General features: G+C 47.5%; 1 protein-coding gene across 1 annotated transcript in view; it reads right to left on the bottom strand.

The window, feature by feature from the left end:
- Nucleotides 1–836: 836 nt before the first annotated feature.
- Nucleotides 837–17721, bottom strand: part of LOC139366331 (ankyrin repeat domain-containing protein 50-like) — a 35583-nt gene continuing 18698 nt past the window's right edge. Inside the window, exons 4-5 of the mRNA XM_071103693.1 lie at nt 3879–7420; nt 837–3375 (exon numbers count right to left, since the gene is read on the bottom strand). Of these exons, the coding sequence (XP_070959794.1) occupies nt 3882–7420 (3539 nt within the window). The 3' untranslated portion in view covers nt 837–3375; nt 3879–3881. The remainder of the gene's footprint in view (nt 3376–3878; nt 7421–17721) is intronic.

Here is a 17721-nt window from a genome sequence, read left to right as displayed (position 1 = left end):
GAACTGAGTGAACCAGAGCTGTGATGGAGCTTGGCACAGCCCTCTGTTCCACTTCAGTTTGATCCAAGTGCTGCGATGCATGCAATGTCCTGGTTAGGCCCTCCGCCATCAACTGCATGGTGGGGAAAGATTGACAGTGTGGCCTGTGGTTATATAGCTTTAATAACAGGAAAATCAGACCCTATTCTTTATCTACCTTCTGCATTATGACCAAATGTCCACCCCACTGGGGACTACTGACTCAGGCTTTTATTTGACTTCATCTATGCTCGGATAAGTTGGCTGTAAATAATTATGGTTGCAATACAATCTTTAATTTGAGTCAGATATCCACTATGGAGACTCGTTGAAAAATATGAGTTGGATACATTTCAGTGTCAATTTGTAAGTAAAAGACATTATCCAATGAATCAACAGATTACCTTTGTATGTTGCGTCATACAGCTGACCTATGTGTCGTTGCTGAAGTAAACAGTAGAAAGCCATGTGTTATATATAGATAACACAATTGACACAAGGCTCATTGGGAAATGACTATCCCAGAACGTGACATACTTCTCGAGAGGATACAGTAATCAAGTCAATCTGTGTGTATATGTAGGCCTCACGAGATTCAACACATTAAGGCAGGCTACAATGCCAAACCAGGCAATTATTTGACAAGAGAAGAAACGGTTGCTCAATGCTCAGGGATGCATGTAATGGCCTTCGACACGTACATGGCATAGTATGCATCTCTGTTAAGAGTCCGGTATAGTGGTTAAAAGGATTCATTGAGAATGTGCCGATTAATTAAATTACAATAATGGAACAATAGAGAGTCTAACTTCCAGCAGTAAAGCAAATATGTTTATTAAGCACTTTAATATACATCAGAAAATTTGGCTTAATAGAGTACAGGAAATACGCTTTTTGAATGAAAAGTTCAATGTACATGGTAAGCTATTTACAATCAAATTGTTTAGGGTCAATTCAAAACGACATTACAGACAACACAGGCAAGACAAGTAATGACAGTTTGATAGATGGCGAAACAAGTTTGAATACTCGTCCAGAATTGATCCTAAAATGTTTCCTTTCTACCTTCATACTGTAGCACACCTTCATGCTGTACTGGAGAGCGGAGAGCTGTGACTTGGGCTTTATACCGTATGTGTTTGTGCATGCGACAGCGGTCCATTTCTTTCTCTCTCTCTTGGCACAAAATTGCTCACTGTGAACATTGTGAAAAGCCCTGCAAAAAAATATGACACGCCAATGCTCACACAGGCTCCACATAGTCCATTAGAAACACATGTTTCCAATCCGAAAGCACCATCCTCAGGACCCTCCCTTGCCAGGGGAGCCAGAGCTGGGGCAACTGATCTGCAGCCGCTCGGGCGGAGAAGAAAAAAAGCTGTTTCAACTTTGGCATGATAGGCATACATCTCAAACAATGCCTAAAAAACATCATATTATTGAAGTCTACTACTAGGTGAAGTCGTGACAAGTGAACCTTGAGCCTTTTTTGCGTCTTGCCCCAAAATATACTGCAATTATCAAAACATAGCCACACTACAATAGGGGAAAGAAAGCTTGAATTTAGTTTCTTGCATTGCGGGTTATATATAGAATTCTGTCAACGAATGCATTCACCCCGGCTTAAGCTTGAGACATTTGCATTCAGCACCAAACTCTGTAGTCGACAGTATACTAACGGTTATTTTAATCAATTTAAATGCACACAAAAACAAATTCAAAGTCCCACAGGGACAAAATGAAATCACATTGGTTTAACGTTTTCAACGAACTCTCCCCCTTAGGTACTGTATCTGCAGTACTACAATACACATAGCAAAGAAAATATATTTAAGACGACCAAAATGGAGTCCAAAATAACTGCAGGAATTTTTTTGAACACAGCACCATGATAGAGCTTACAATACAAATGAAAGTGGCTTTTTCCTAAATAAATATGCTTGATTATACTTGTATAACAAATTGCCTTAACTATTATCATATTACACACAGCATAGTCTACATGACCAGAAGTATGTGGACACCTGCTCGTCAAACTTTTCATTCCAAAATCTTAGGCATTAATATGGAGTTGGTCCTCCCTTTGCCGCTATAACAGCCTCCCCCTCTTCTGGGAAGGCTTTCCACTAGATGTTGGAACATTGCTGTGGGACTTGAGGCCGGGCATTTAGGCCTGGCTTGCAGTCGGCATTCCAATTCAGGTGCTGAGGTCAGGGCCAGTCAAGTTCTTCCACACCGATCTTATGGACCTCACTTTGTGCACAGGGGCATTGACATGCTTAAACAGGTAGGAAGCACAGAATTGTCTAGAATGTCACAGCATTAAGATTTCCCTTAACTGGAACTAAGGGGCCAAGCCTGAACTGTTTTCTATTTAATGAGGCAAGTCAGTTAAGAACAAACTCTTATTTTCAATGACATCTGCCTTGTTCGAGGGCAGAACAACAGATTTTTACCTTGTAAGCTCTGGGATTTGATCTAGCAACCTCTCGGTTACAAGTCCAACACTCTAACCACTAGGCTACCTGCCACCTCTTGAAAAACAGCCACAGACCATTATTCCTCCTCCACCAAACTATAGTTGACACTATGTATCCTGGCATCCACCAAACCCAGACGAACTGACTTGTTGGAATATGACTGTGCCATGTTGAAAGTCACTGTGCTCTTCAGTAAGGCCATTCTACTGACAATGTTTGTCTATGGAGATTGCATTTCTGCGTGCTCGATTTTATACCCCTCAGCAACAGGTGTTTCTGAAATAGCAGAATCCACTAATTTGAAGGGGTGTCCACATACCTTTTTATCTATAGTATATGCTTAGCACACTGAACAAAGTTAAACACCGATTATTTGGGGTTTTCAGAAAGACAGAGTATCAACACGTGCAACATTATCCCATGTCATCGATTATCTTGATGTCCCTCTGATCAGATGTGACAATGAACTCAGTGGTAAATTGCTGTTGGTGTGTATGATTCCAGGACAAAACAACACACACAAAATATATATATGATCCTTTTGAACAATTAGTTTGAACCACATGAGTATAAACGGGAGACTGAACAAATGCATGTTTGTCATTCTCTTTTTAAAAAGTGCATACACTGCATAAATATCAATACATTAAATTAAATGATAGTGTGCATGATTACACTGAGAAGACTGTAACAGATGTAGGCACATTGAAGTATCAGTTCATGTAAGCCTTGTGCAGCGATCAACATTCTTCCCTTAGGTTTTCTGAGGTGTTCCACTTGAGAGTGGAAAACAATTCAATCGGTTCTTATGCGGATGAACATAGTTGCTTTGGCACATTCCCTCCGATGTCTGCATGACGAATGGCATTCAAGACATCTGAAACGGCAATGAAAATGATTTGGGTTAGTGCTGAGTTGGAAAACATCGTAGTCTTCTTGGCCAGAAAAGGACATTCTTTGAAATGCATCAGTCATGTTCAAGTTTGTTTAAGTTCTACTAATGATAATAGAATATTGACAGGACATTTCCATACAGTGTTTCCAGTAGTGGTGAGTGAGTCATTAGATTGTATTTTAATAACAACATACTGTATCAACAACATGGCAATCAATCATACAAGTAATATACAGACATGTATACTAGTACACAGGGATTCTGATCTTCAGCCTTCATCCCATCCCTGCATGTTGTTAACTAGATCTTCTATCTTCAAGATGTAATGAAACCATGTGAAACCATACTGAAAATAAAGCCTGTCTGAATTGATCCTCTACTTATTAAATCATTAATAAAACAACTGTTGAACACCAGAAGAACTCTAGAGTCGGTGGTTAATGCTTAGGAAAAAAGCATGACATCAGATTAGTTTAAACCCTTACCAGCTATAATGGAGTCTCCTTTTTGTAGTTAAACCCAGGGTCAGATCCTTCTATCTGCAGTTTCAAGACTTGTTTAAGGCTTAATTCAGTCTCCCCTATGGGGTAGTTCTCCAGAACGTCCTGGTGCCCTCTATTCTGTACAGTCCTATGGACAGAAACCCTCCCGAGGAAAACCTGATTGCCCTGAAGATGGTAGTTGGGGTTGGTCATAATGCCATTTCGCTTCTTCTCTGCAATGCTCTGCTGTTGGATGAATAACTGCTCTTGGGTCAGTCCCACTTCTGGCTGGGTGGAGCCACCAACCATGATCTTGCAATGAGGATCTTTCACCGCAATGCTCGCTACAGACTTGTTGAGCGCAATCCTCTTATCAAACTGGGTCATCTCATATTCTAACACCTGACCCTGGGTTGAGCCAATGCTCTTGAGCCTTTTCTTGTCTCCAGACCCCCCTTTGCTGTTGGATGTGGTATTTTCGGTCTTGCTCCCTTTGGTCGACTTGAGACCTGGCTTAACCTGAGCCCAGTCAAATTCACTCGGAGACCCCTGCTGATGTCCAATGGACTTGGTGGTGGAGGAAGGTGAGACGATGGATTGTCGGCTCCGACTGCGAGGCAGAGAGTGTTGCTGGATTTGCTCTGTGAAGGTCATTCCGTGGAAACTATCTATGGGCACAGTCTGTGCAGTCGCTGTGGACGAGGTGGTTCTCAGTGAGGAGTTCTTCGAACTTTTGAGGGAATTATTTGAGAGAGACAACTTCTGTCTGTCCACGGTAGAGTCAGGAGATTCCGAAGGGGAGCTGAAGGCGTGGACAGGACCGTTCTGTAAACCACGTCCAGATAACTGCATATCTCCAGCTCCTGTGCTGCCAGAGCTGTTGGATTTTATTGTGAGGGAGTGCATTTTCCCAGACACAGAGAGTGGGATTTTCTGTTCCATAGTGTGTACTGGCGAAGGACCACAGCCATTAAGACTCGAGGCCCCATACTTCTCAAGAAGTTTGATGATCATTGAATGCCCCCCTTTTGCAGCCACACGCATGGCTGTGCGTCCAAACTGGTCTGCGTGGTTGGGGTCAGCGCCATGCTCCAGAAGGATCTGCACTACATCTCTGTGCCCCTCTTGGGCAGCAATGCCAAGCGCTGTTGCCCCCTGATTACATGTATTATCCACGTGAGTGCCATTGTCAATCAAGAACTGCACAACATTTGCGTGGCCTTGCCAAGCTGCTGACTGGAGGGCCGATCGCTTCTCATTGTCACAAGAGTTCACGTCGGCATGATAGTTGATCAGCATCCTGACCATTTCTACATGCCCTTGCCAGCAGGACACGTGGAGGGCTGTCCTTCCCTCTGTGTCGCTGACTTCCACATTTGCCCCATTTTCCAGGAAGTACTCTGCCATTGCTAGCTGATTCTCAAGTGCCAATATGTATAATGTTGGGCGTCCGTCTGCGTCTTTATAATCTATATCTGCACCATGACTCAGCAACAGTTCAACAATATCCCTGTGGCCTTCCAGTGCAGCTGCCCTGAGAGAATTCCTCCCATCGTAACCTCTCTGGTCGATGCAAGACTTGTTGTCCAGAAGAATGTGGACAGAGTCATAGTGGCCCTCTTGCGCAGACAATATCAGGGGTATTCGACCATCGTTATCCACCTCTGTGCATCGGGCACCTTGCTCAATGAGGGCATCGCATACTTGCCGGTGACCCTCAAATGAGGCCATGTGCAGTGGGGTCCAGCCTGAGTCATCTCTGTGATTTTCATCTAGCCCTCTGTCCAGCAGAGTTCGGACCACCTCTACATTCCCTTGAGCGGACGCTATGCTCAGAACAGTCCTTCCTTCACTGTCGATGCTGTCTACAGCTGCACCCCAGAAAAGCAGGGTATTGACAACAGAGGCATGGCCCATGGATGCTGCTGCAAGAAGAGGCGTTCGGCCATTGTTGTCAGTGTGATCCACGTCAGCTCCACCTTCCAGCAGCAGATCAACTACGTCCACATGTCCTTCATAGGCAGCCACAAGGAGGGGGGTCATGCAGTCTTTGTCGCAGTGGTCCACCTCTGCACCCCTGTCAATGAGGAGGCTTACGACAGAGGCATGACCTTTACTGGCAGGCACACAGAGAGCAGCAACTGAGAGGGCTGTCCTTCCGTCCGCATCTTCATGGTTCACCTCTGCCCCGTGTTCCAAGAGGTGCTCTACGATTTCTCTGTGCCCCATGTATGCCGCTGCAATGAGAGCCGTCCTTCCTTCATTGTCTGCTTTGTTGACTTCTGCCCCGTGTTGGAGGAGGTTCAGCACGATGTCTTCATGACCTCCCCAAGCTGCGGCTCTCAAGGCAGTTCTGCTGTCGGCATCAGCACAGTCAACTTTGGCACCGGCATAGAGGAGAGCAGACACCACCTCCGAATGCCCACCCCAGGCTGCAGACCTAAGGGCGGTCCACCCATCGTGGTCTGTGTGATTGATTTTTGCCTCACAGCCAATGAGGCAGTTGACCACCTTAGTATGCCCTTGTCTTGCAGCAAGAGTAAGTGCCGTTTGTCCATGGCTGTCCACCAGCTCCATGTTGGCTCTTCTGGATATGAGAAAGTTCACCACATCCAGGTTTCCACTGTACGCAGCATTGGCCAGCAAAGTTCTGCCACTGGAATCACATTGGTTCACAGAGGCCCCATTGTCTAGCAATGTCCGAATGGAATCCTCTCTCTCCAGTGCCTGCTGCACTATGCAAGAGGCATGGTCGTCCTCGTTGTTGACATGAGCCCCAGCTTTGACCAGAAGCTGCAGCACCTCCTGTTCTTTAGGTATGGAGGTGGAAAGAGAGTCTTTAGTCGGGGTGCCATTCCACACCATCCAAAGAGCCAGGTTGAAAGGCTCTATCTGCAGGTTGGATTTGATCAGATGCAGGGCAAACTCCTGCACCTCCAGCGGTTTGAGCTGCTTGGCCCTGCAAGTGTAACTCATTGCCATCATTCTATGTCCCTCCGCTTCATTACACAAGTACTTTTGGGTACAATGCTTAACATCCAGGAGCCACTCGGCAAAACTGTAGTGAAAGAGGATCTTAGTACTTCTGAGGCCATCGATCAACAACTTGGAGAGGATGTCCAACTTCTTCTGAAAGTCCTCCATGGTGAGGGCCATGTTTTTGGTCCAGACAGCATAGTAAAGCTCCTTGACAGTAAGCGGCCTGCAGGTGGCGAGGATCACGTTGAGGATGGGCTGGACTTTGGCAAACTGCTTCCGGACAAACAGCCTTTGGCAGAGCCACAAGTAGAGGCCATTGAGGGTGCCGGGGATGTCACGGATCTCTCGCAGCATGATGAAGTTCTCCACCACCCCGTCCAGCACTCGTTCCAGGTACAGGAAGCAGCCGCTGCTTTTGATGTGCAGCTGGTTGAGCATCTCGGCCGTCTCCTTGGTAAGATGCTGGCGAAGGGCCTCCTCCTGGTCGAGTCTGTGGAGGATGTACTGCTGCACGTCCTTGACGATGTAGGCTTTACGGAGGTCATCCAGGCTGATTTTACGGAATCCTAGAAAATAGAAGAAAAAAAACTATTAGTTTACCACAAACTTTTATTTCCACCAACTTCTTCCCACACATTTCCAAGATTATGGCAGTGTTACAGTGTATCGGAGTAATACAGAGCGGGTATAATTAGTCTTTACACTGAATTTCAGCACTCATACGAAGATAAGTAATACATTTTCCCATGGTGACCCTAAATTCTCAGAAAGACGCCTGACCTTCAGAATATAGTCACTCCATTTTCCCATTGATCTTTTACCTTTGAAAAATTATATTACATCAAGCTTCCATTTCCTAAAGCAGAGACTAATTAGTGGCAAAGCCATGTTGTTAAAATAAAACCTTTCAAAGGAATTGAGAGCATGACCCTGGTCTCTGGCAGAGTAATCAGTTCAGCATCGATATGGCAGATCTTTTGTGAAGGACTATGGAAAACAAAGCTGCTGTAATTGACGCTCTAAAGGGGTATTTGATGCACAAGGCCTTTGATTATCCTAAGAAAACACAATACATTATCAGTCCAATACATTTAACCAAAGACATATCAATAAGATTGTAAAATATACTGCACAATAATATAAAACGCAACATGCAACAATTTCAAAGATTTTACTGACTTGCAATTCTGAAGGAAATCAGTCAAAAGTTCATTAGCCCCTAATCTATGGTTTTCACATGACTGGGAATACAGATATATCTTTTTTTAAAGGTATTTGTGTTGGCCACAGATACCTTAAAAAAAGTAGGGTCTTAGATCAGAAAACGAGTCAGTTTCTGGTGTGACCACCATTTGCCTCATGCAGCGCTACACATCTCCTTCACATAGAGTGTTCAGGCTGTTGATTGTGGCCTGTGGAATGCTGCCCCAGACCTCTTCAATGGCTGTAAAAAGTTGCTGGATATTGGCAGAAATCATACAGAAAAATGAGGTGATGGCGGTGGAAGAATGGCACAACGATGAGCCTCAGGATCTCGTCACGGAAGCTCTGTGAATTCAAATTGCCATCGTGTTCATAGCTTATGTCTGTCCATACCAAAACCTCATCGCCGCCATGGGGCACTCTGTTCACAATGCTGACATCAGCAAACGGCTCTCCCACACAACGCCATTCATGTGGTGCGCAGTTGTGAGGCCGGTTGGACGCACTGTCAAATTCTCTAAAACAATGTTGGAGGCGGCTTATGGTAGAGAACGAAACATTCAATTCTCTGGCAACATCTCTGGTGGACATTCCTGCAGTCAGCATGCCAATTGCACAGTCCCTCAAAACTTCTCAAAACATCTGTGGCATTGTGTTGTGTGACAAAACTGCACATTTTAGAGTGGCATTTTATTGTCCCCAGCACAAGGGACCTGTGTAATGATCATGCTTTTTAACTAGCTTCTTGATATGCCACACCTGTCAGGTTGATGGATTATCTTGGCAAAGGAGAAATGCTCACTAACAGGGATGTAAATGAATTTGTGCACAAAATTTGAGAGAAATACAATTGCTGTGCGTATGGAACCTTTCTGGGATCTTCTATTTCAGCTCATGAAATGGGACCAACACTTTACATGTTGCATTTATATTTTTGTTCAGTGTAAGTCGTTTTGGAAAATAAAGTATGCAAATAAGACTCTCTTATACAATACACATCAAAATCCTTAAAGCTCAGGGCCTAACTAATTAATTAAAGCTCAGGGCCCAACTAATTCATTAAAATGACCTCTCCTCACATATCTCAGAAACATGCATTGAGACCTGTACTGTAATATATTTGAGAGAAAAGCCACAAAGTAGGTAACACCTGGGAGACATTACCATTTTATAGTACACCAATGGCCATAAGACAACTCTACTGCTTCACTCATTAACAGACTACATGCACAGACCAGACCTTTAGAAAGAAATCACCATGGGTCTTAATGAATGACCCCACTAATGTGCAGTAGCAATCCTTTCCCAGATAGGGAAATTTAGCTCCATGCCAGACTGCTAACAGACATGTAGAGGGAAACTTCCTTCATGTTGAAGCAGTTAGCTCAGGCTACACACCCAAGGGCAGGGGAAGCATAGATGTATTTACTGTTCCCATGGTCTTAGGCCTTCTGGGGAAACAAGAGACTCGTTCAATGTTGACATATTTCTCAATTCTAAACTAGCCTCCTGCTGTGGGAAACGAGTGTTAAATTCCTTTATTTTATCTAATTGCCTAGATCATCAAAAACAAGCCACGTCTAAATGTTTCGTGAAGAAATGGGCTCATTTCCTGCTGCCTGGGTTAGGGTAACCGGGTTAATTAAATGAAGGTACCTTAATAATTAAAACAAACATTGCAAAGTAAGGATCTGAGAGGATTCTAGACAGAGACCAATGACAACGTTTAGACACAATCAACATGCTCAGAATCAATCAGTGCCATTAATACTACAAACTGGGTTGGTTTGATTGTCTGTGCACAAGTATCACAAAGCCTGTGGCATTGTGCCCTCCATTAATAAGACTATGAAACCTTATCCAACACAGAGGCAATGGAACCACACCTGTAGGTACACGAGGCACACCCCTCTAATCATTGTCATTGTAGCTTTCGACACATGAACCTGGCAGTACTCATACATGTGCGATAAACCGATCCTTGAGGAATATAAAACGTTTCAGGCAAGTCAGGGTTAATTACGTTCTACATTATAAAATGCCATTCCTAATAATTACAAACTATCTGTGGTATATTACCATTCCATGCTATAACAGAAACGACAAAAAACAATGCAGCTAATCTGTCCTACATAATGTAGTCACTAATAACAGAGTACAGTAGGATCACCATAATATTACTTAGAACCCAATGACCCAAAGCCTCTGTGTGTCAGTCAATGTTTTTAGCAACAGAGTATTTTCCACTGCCTCTTCCAGGCCCTGTGGCCTCCTGCTCCACCTCAGTCTCATTCTCCGCTAAGCATTCGGGATCCCTCCAGCGGAGACAGGAAACCCACTGCCCGAGAGGAGGAAGAGGCCATTAAGAAGGGGGACTGAACGATATCTACGACAGATGACCTAAAAGTCAATTTTAGCCAGCCGGGAGCTTTTGCCTCAGCATGTTGTCTTTTAAAAGGTTATCTCAGTGTTTGATTTAGACACGCGTAACCCACCATCAGAGGATCAGTGAATCAGACGACACTGCATAGCAACTTGTAGCAGTTATTTATCTCTCGAGACAATGATGAACAACGAATGCACTCCTTCTCTCCTACAGTTTTGAGACTACTGTCCTCCCCCAGTTCCTATATGGTTGTTCATATGTACATTATGAACACTGATGATGTGGAAAAGTCAAGAGGAGGAAAAGAGAGAGAGCAAGTTAACCACAGCCATCTTGAAATAGAGCATTTTCCCTGAAAACATTTCCACCATTTACACCAGAGGTCTTTTCATTAAATGACTATAAATGGAGGAATCTGACCTACAATTCCCACTTGAGTCATCACAGACATCACTTCATATGGCCTGAAACTCTGCAGTGCAGTCGTGGCAATAACATTGTTCTCCTCGTGTGGCACAGATGAATACAAGAGAAAGTTGAGGCAACAACTTCGGCTCATCGCAGTAGCAGATGTAGTCACTAGCTACACAATTAACTGCTATCAGAGGTCTGCATGACTCATGTTGCCTTTCAAGAAGCGTGTTTTCTTTTAACTGCAGGCAAGGACATGATGCCAAGACCTTGAAACTTTTCCAGGTCAACTGGACCACAGTCAATTGTAACTGGGGGGCTGCAACAGTACGAGCATGGATGGCAGGGGTCTGAACAGAGAGGGACAGCTAACCAACCAACAACTGACGCATTCATCAGGCCAGGGATGCAGCGCCGAGTACAGGCCTCTGAGCCAGCTGCTGCTCGTTACGGAACTGGATAGTAGCCACGAGAGACACAGTCTAATACAAAATGAGGAACCGTTGTCAGATGACAAATGAGGTAGGGTGTGTGTGTATGGAGTGGGGGGTGGTTACAGGTTCTGACCCATGGACCTGGTTCTGACCGACAGCGTCTCAAATTTGTCACATTCTTTGCGAACCACCATATTAAGTCATAAGATCCAAAAGGTAAACAGAAACCCTAGCTCCTCTGCTCTAGCCTGCTGTAACCCCCCCCCCCCCCCAACTCGACAAACGCCTGTCCAACAGCTGCAGAGGTCTTGGCTCCAACACCGAAAACGGCAGCCTCCCAAACACAAGTATGTGGGACGAGACTGCTCAAACCGTCTGTAGAAAAATAAGTCTTAAAAGCTTCAGTTGCCTTTTCATTTTGAAAAATGTTTGCTGCACGCTCAAACACTGATTACATTAGATAAATGTTAGTGAACTGCGGAAAAGATGCCATAGTTTATTTGTTATTGAGAAATGAAATATAGATGGAAGTTGGTATTCATTTAAAATAAGTAAGAAATGAAAACTGTAACTGTACTCAAGTTTATTGTCACGTTCTGACCTCTATTTCCTTTGTTTTTGTATTTATTTAGTATGGTCAGGGCGTGAGTTGGGTGGGCAGTCTATGTTTGTTTTTCTATGTTTTGGGGCAGTTCTATGTTTTCGGCCTAGTATGGTTCTCAATCAGAGGCAGGTGTCATTAGTTGTCTCTGATTGAGAATCATACTTAGGTAGCCTGGGTTTCACTGTGTGTTTGTGGGTGATTGTTCCTGTCTTTGTGTAGTGTTCACCAGATAGGCTGTATTAGGTTTCACGTTCCGTTTGTTGTTTTCGTATTCATTTAGTTATTTCATGTATCGTCATTTATTTCATTAAAGAACATGAGTAACCACCACGCTGCATTTCGGTCCTCTCTTTCAACAAACGAAGAACGCCGTTACAGAATCACCCACCACAACAGGACCAAGCGGTGTGGTAATGGGCAAAGGAGAAAGCAGCAGCAGGAGCAGCGCGAGGAGGTATGGACATGGGAGGACGAATTAGACGGTAAAGGACCTTGGGCTCAGCCAGGAGAATATCGCCGCCCCAAGGAAGAACGGGAGGCGGCGAAAGCGGAGAGGCGCTGGTATGAGGAGGCAGCGCGGCGTCGTGGATGGAAGCCCGGGAGTCAGCCCCAAAAATTTCTTGGGGGGGGGCTAACAGGGAGTATGGCTACGCCAGGTAGGAGACCTGAGCCAACTTCCTGTGGTTACCGGGGGGCTAGAGAGACCGGGCAGGCACCGTGTTATGCTGTGGAGCGCACGGTGTCCCCAGTGCGGGTGCACAGCCCGGTGCGGTACATTCCAGCTCCGCGTATCGGCCGGGCTAGAGTGGGCATCGAGCCAAGTGCCATGAAGCCGGCTCTACGCATCTGGTCTCCAGTGCGTCTCCTTGGGCCGGCTTACATGGCACCAGCCTTGCGCACGGTGTCCCCGGTTCGCCTGCATAGCCCAGTGCGGGCTATTCCACCTCGCCGCACTGGCAGGGCGACCGGGACCATTCAACCGGGTAAGGTTGGGCAGGCTCGGTGCTCAAGAGCTCCAGTGCGCCTGCACGGCCCGGTCTATCCGTCACCACCTCCACACCCCAGCCCTCCGGTGGCAGCTCCCCGTACCAGGCTGTCTCTCCGGCCCATCCGTCCAGAGCCTTCCTCCTCTCCAGCGCTGCCGGAGTCTCCCGCCTCTCCGGCGCTACCAGAGCCTTCCTCCTCTCCGGCGCTACCAGAGCCTTCCTCCTCTCCAGCGCTGCCGGGGTCTCCCGTCTGTCCGGCGCCTCTGCCGGAGCCTCCCGCCTGTCCGGCGCCTCTGCCGGAGCCTCCCGCCTGTCCGGCGCCTCTGCCGGAGCCTCCCGCCTGTCCGGCGCCTCTGCCGGAGCCTCCCGCCTGTCCGGCGCCTCTGCCGGAGCCTCCCGCCTGTCCGGCGCCATCGGAGCTTCCCGTCTGCCCAGCGCCATCTGAGCTTCCCGTCTGCCCAGCGCCAGCGCCGCCCGTCTGCCCAGCGCCAGCGCCGCCCGTCTGCCCAACGCCGCCAGCGCCGCCCGTCTGCCCAGCGCCGCCAGCGCCGCCCGTCTGCCCAGCGCCGCCCGTCTGCCCAGCGCCGCCAGTGCCGCCCGTCTGCCCAGCGCCGCCAGTGCCGCCCGTCTGCCCAGCGCCGCCAGTGCCGCCCGTCTGCCAGGAGCCGCCAGTGCCGCCCGTCTGCCAGGAGCCGCCAATGCCGCCCGTCAGCCAGGAGCCGCCAGTGCCGCCCGTCAGCCAGGGGCCGCCAGTGCCGCCCGTCAGCCAGGGGCCGCCAGTCAGCCAGGGGCCGCCAGTCAGCCAGGGGCCGCCAGTGCCGCCAGTCAGCCAGGGGCCGCCAGTGCCGCCAGTCAGCCAGGGGCCGCCAGTGCCGCCAGTCAGCCAGGGGCCGCCAGTCAGCCAGGGGCCGCCAGTGCCGCCAGTCAGCCAGGGGCCGCCAGTGCCGCCAGTCAGCCAGGGGCCGCCAGTGCCCCTCCGCCCGGAGCAGCTGCCCCTCTGTCCCGAGCAGCTGCCCCTCTGTCCCGAGCAGCTGCCCCTCTGTCCCGAGCAGCTGCCGCCCTTCTGTCCCGAGCAGCTGCCGCCCTTCTGTCCCGAGCTGCTGCCGCCCTTCTGTCCCGAGCTGCTGCCGCCCTTCTGTCCCGAGCTGCTGCCGCCCTTCTGTCCCGAGCTGCTGCCGCCCCTCGGTCCCGAGCTGCTGCCGCCCCTCGGTCCCGAGCTGCTGCCGCCCCTCTGTCCCGAGCTGCTGCCGCCCCTCTGTCCCGAGCAGCTGTCCCTCTGTCCCGAGAAGCTGCCCCTCTGTCCCAAGCAGCCCCTCTGTCCAGTGGGGTCATTGAGAGGGGTGGGCATGGTGAGTAAGCCACGGAGGCGGACAATAAGGCGGACTGAGACAATGGCGAAGTGGGGTCCGCGTCCCGCGCCAGAGCCGCCACCGCGGACAGACGCCCACCCAGACCCTCCCCTATAGGTCAAGGTTTTGCGGCCGGAGTCCGCACCTTTGGGGGGGGGGGGTACTGTCACGTTCTGACCTCTATTTCCTTTGTTTTTGTATTTATTTAGTATGGTCAGGGCGTGAGTTGGGTGGGCAGTCTATGTTTGTTTTTCTATGTTTTGGGGCAGTTCTATGTTTTCGGCCTAGTATGGTTCTCAATCAGAGGCAGGTGTCATTAGTTGTCTCTGATTGAGAATCATACTTAGGTAGCCTGGGTTTCACTGTGTGTTTGTGGGTGATTGTTCCTGTCTTTGTGTAGTGTTCACCAGATAGGCTGTATTAGGTTTCACGTTCCGTTTGTTGTTTTCGTATTCATTTAGTTATTTCATGTATCGTCATTTATTTCATTAAAGAACATGAGTAACCACCACGCTGCATTTCGGTCCTCTCTTTCAACAAACGAAGAACGCCGTTACATTTATTTGTTGGGAGAAACATAACTATGTCAATGATTTCTGTGCCACTGGAAACAACTACATAAACATTCAAACAATTCATTTGCAGTGAGTAATCCTGGCGGCACAAGCTTGAATGGGTCTTGTCCGAACGTGTCCTCTCCTGAATTTCAAAACGGGAGAGGAGACCTTCCAGTTAGACCTGTTGTGGTAACTGAGTGGACTGGGGAACACTGAAAGCTATACACTTCGGGCCATTTAGTACAGCCTAGTATTACAGTCTACAATCTAATGGTCCCATCAAGCCACCTGCATGAAAACGCATCACACGGTGCAGGAAAACATCTATCAAAGATGATTTATGTGAAACACTGCAGAGCCTGCAGACTGATTAGGGGAAATATCCAGCCAATGAAACGATGTGTTGTATTCCAGAGATACTACAGTATGAGATGAATTCATAAGGCAGCACACCTGGGTGGCTATGCTCAGCTCAGTCTTTGACCCACAACGGGTCACTATATCTACAGCTGGTTTGACATGAAGCCTCCTTTTTGCATGCAGCTGCACCAATGACTAGCCTTTTCCTCCAGATGACATTTTGAAAGCCTGCATTAAACTGATGGTGATACTATGTTTCACAACTAGGGCCAGCCATTTATCCTGACCACATGACCTAACCAGTAAAAAATAGTTACTAAAAAGAACAGTATTGTTTTGGTTGCATCTTGCCATGGTTCCACTCTTAATGACCTAATTAATAAATATTTTTTACATTTATTGTCATTAGCGCAGACTCTCTTGCCTAGAGTGACTTACAGGAGCAATTTAACGGTTAAGTGCTTTGCTCAAGGGCACATATAAACAGATTTTTCACCCAGTCGGCTCGGGGATTCGCACCAGCGACCTTTCTGTTACTGGCCCAATTCTCTTAACCGCCGGGCTATCTTCCACCCTTTTTGACCCACTCTTTATGATTTTCGGCACAGATTTTCGGCACAGAGTAACGTGTCCCGTCTTGGATGCCAATCGTGTTGTTTTTGCCGTCACTTCAAATCAACCTCTGTCTGCTATCGGTGTGCAGCAGGGAGTCTGGAACCATTTTGTTCAGCATGTCCACGCACCAGATTTAACGCTCAGCCCATGGAATGTTCACAGAGCTCGCCGTAAAACCTAGGTACTTGCAAAGTTATTCTTGGCATGAGAGTCGGAGTCAGTCTGGCATACCACCCTGTCTTTAGCACGCTTTACCCCGTTGCAAGGCGAACCGTTGGCTTGCCAGAAATTATAGGGCATTTATTTTCCTCAAATCAAATTAAGACCTAATTAAAGATCCCTGTGTCGAAACGAGAACCAACATGCCTATACAGAAACCTAAAGAGAATACTAATCTTGTTCTATGAAACCGGGGATTGTTGGCAGGGCCATGCTGCATTCCAAAAGGCCATCACCTAGAAGGCAAAGAGACAGAGTTCTTCAACCATGTCTTGAGTCATGTTTCTGCGGTGCAGCACCAAAGGTCTCATAGATACACAGACACAGAAGACCTGTAATTTGCTTGGCTGTCAGACTGCTCGTGGTAAATACAGCATTCGGGGAGGATTAGGGTTGTCTTCAGCACAGCCAAGTAGCGCTCAACACGCAGACCCAGAGACTAACCAGCATACAGGAATACAAACCTGATGCACAATCTGTAAACACCAACTCAGCAACTATGAAGTTAACGGCAACTATGACGTTAGTAGTAGATAAATATAACCTATATCTAACTTATGGTTAACAATTTGATTGCCTCAAAGGTATTAGACTGTGCAACCAAAACAAACATATCGAAATAACCATAGAACAACCAAATACTATCATTCTAAGGATATTTTAGTCCGTTGAGGCTGTGCATTCTGTAAGCAATACCTTCCTGACAAATAAGTGATCCACATATCTAGCACAAAGTTATTTGAATGGTCACTTCCACTGACATCCCTCCCATTTCTAATGATTTTACGTCACCCGTACTACGTCCACACTTCCTACATCTATGACAATATGTCATGACAGTGGAGCCTGCTGGTCAATGATAGGCCATCCAAACACCATCTTCATCCCTCTTTGGGGAGCATTCCACTCCTGGTGTAGAATAAATAAACAGTCCTCGATGCTTTACAGCGATATTTGTGTTGTCAGCAGGCCAGAATATAGTGAGGCCTCTCCATTTGCACCAAAATGAAGAAAACAACTCCCAGGATGGAGACGTTTGAGTGCTTTGACTTTCTTTCGGAGGGGCCCTATGCTCTGCGGCCCCTCGTAACCAAGCTTCGGTCTGCAGACAAGGGCTGGTCTGAGAGCTGGTGGGGGCAGGAGAGGCCTGCTATTTCATTTCTGGTCAGTGGTGGTAAATCAGGCCTGTCACCTGGCTTTGGTGCAAACAATGGTCCATTCACAGCCGGAGCAGAGAAGGCACAGCTCCTCACTAGGGTGGACTACAGCTCCTCACTAGGGTGGACTACAGCTCCTCACTAGGGTGGACAACAGCTCCTCACTAAGGTGGACTACAGCTCCTCACTAGGGTGGACTACAGCTCCTCACTAGGGTGGACAACAGCTCCTCACTAGGGTGGACTACAGCTCCTCACTAGGGTGGACTACAGCTCCTCACTAGGGTGGACTACAGCTCCTCACTAGGGTGGACAACAGCTCCTCACTAGGGAGGACAACAGCTCCTCACTAGGGTGGACTACAGCTCATCACTAGTGTGGACTACAGCTCATCACTAGTGTGGACTACAGCTCTTCACTAGGGTGGACTACAGCTCATCACTAGTGTGGACTACAGCTCCTCACTAGGGAGGACTACAGCTCCTCACTAGGGAGGACAACAGCTCCTCACTAGGGTGGACTACAGCTCATCACTAGTGTGGACTACAGCTCATCACTAGTGTGGACTACAGCTCTTCACTAGGGTG

The sequence above is a fragment of the Oncorhynchus clarkii genome, chromosome 14, assembly GCF_045791955.1.
Source record: "Oncorhynchus clarkii lewisi isolate Uvic-CL-2024 chromosome 14, UVic_Ocla_1.0, whole genome shotgun sequence".
NCBI lineage: Eukaryota > Metazoa > Chordata > Actinopteri > Salmoniformes > Salmonidae > Oncorhynchus > Oncorhynchus clarkii.
This window is presented reverse-complemented; position numbering and strand designations above follow the sequence as displayed.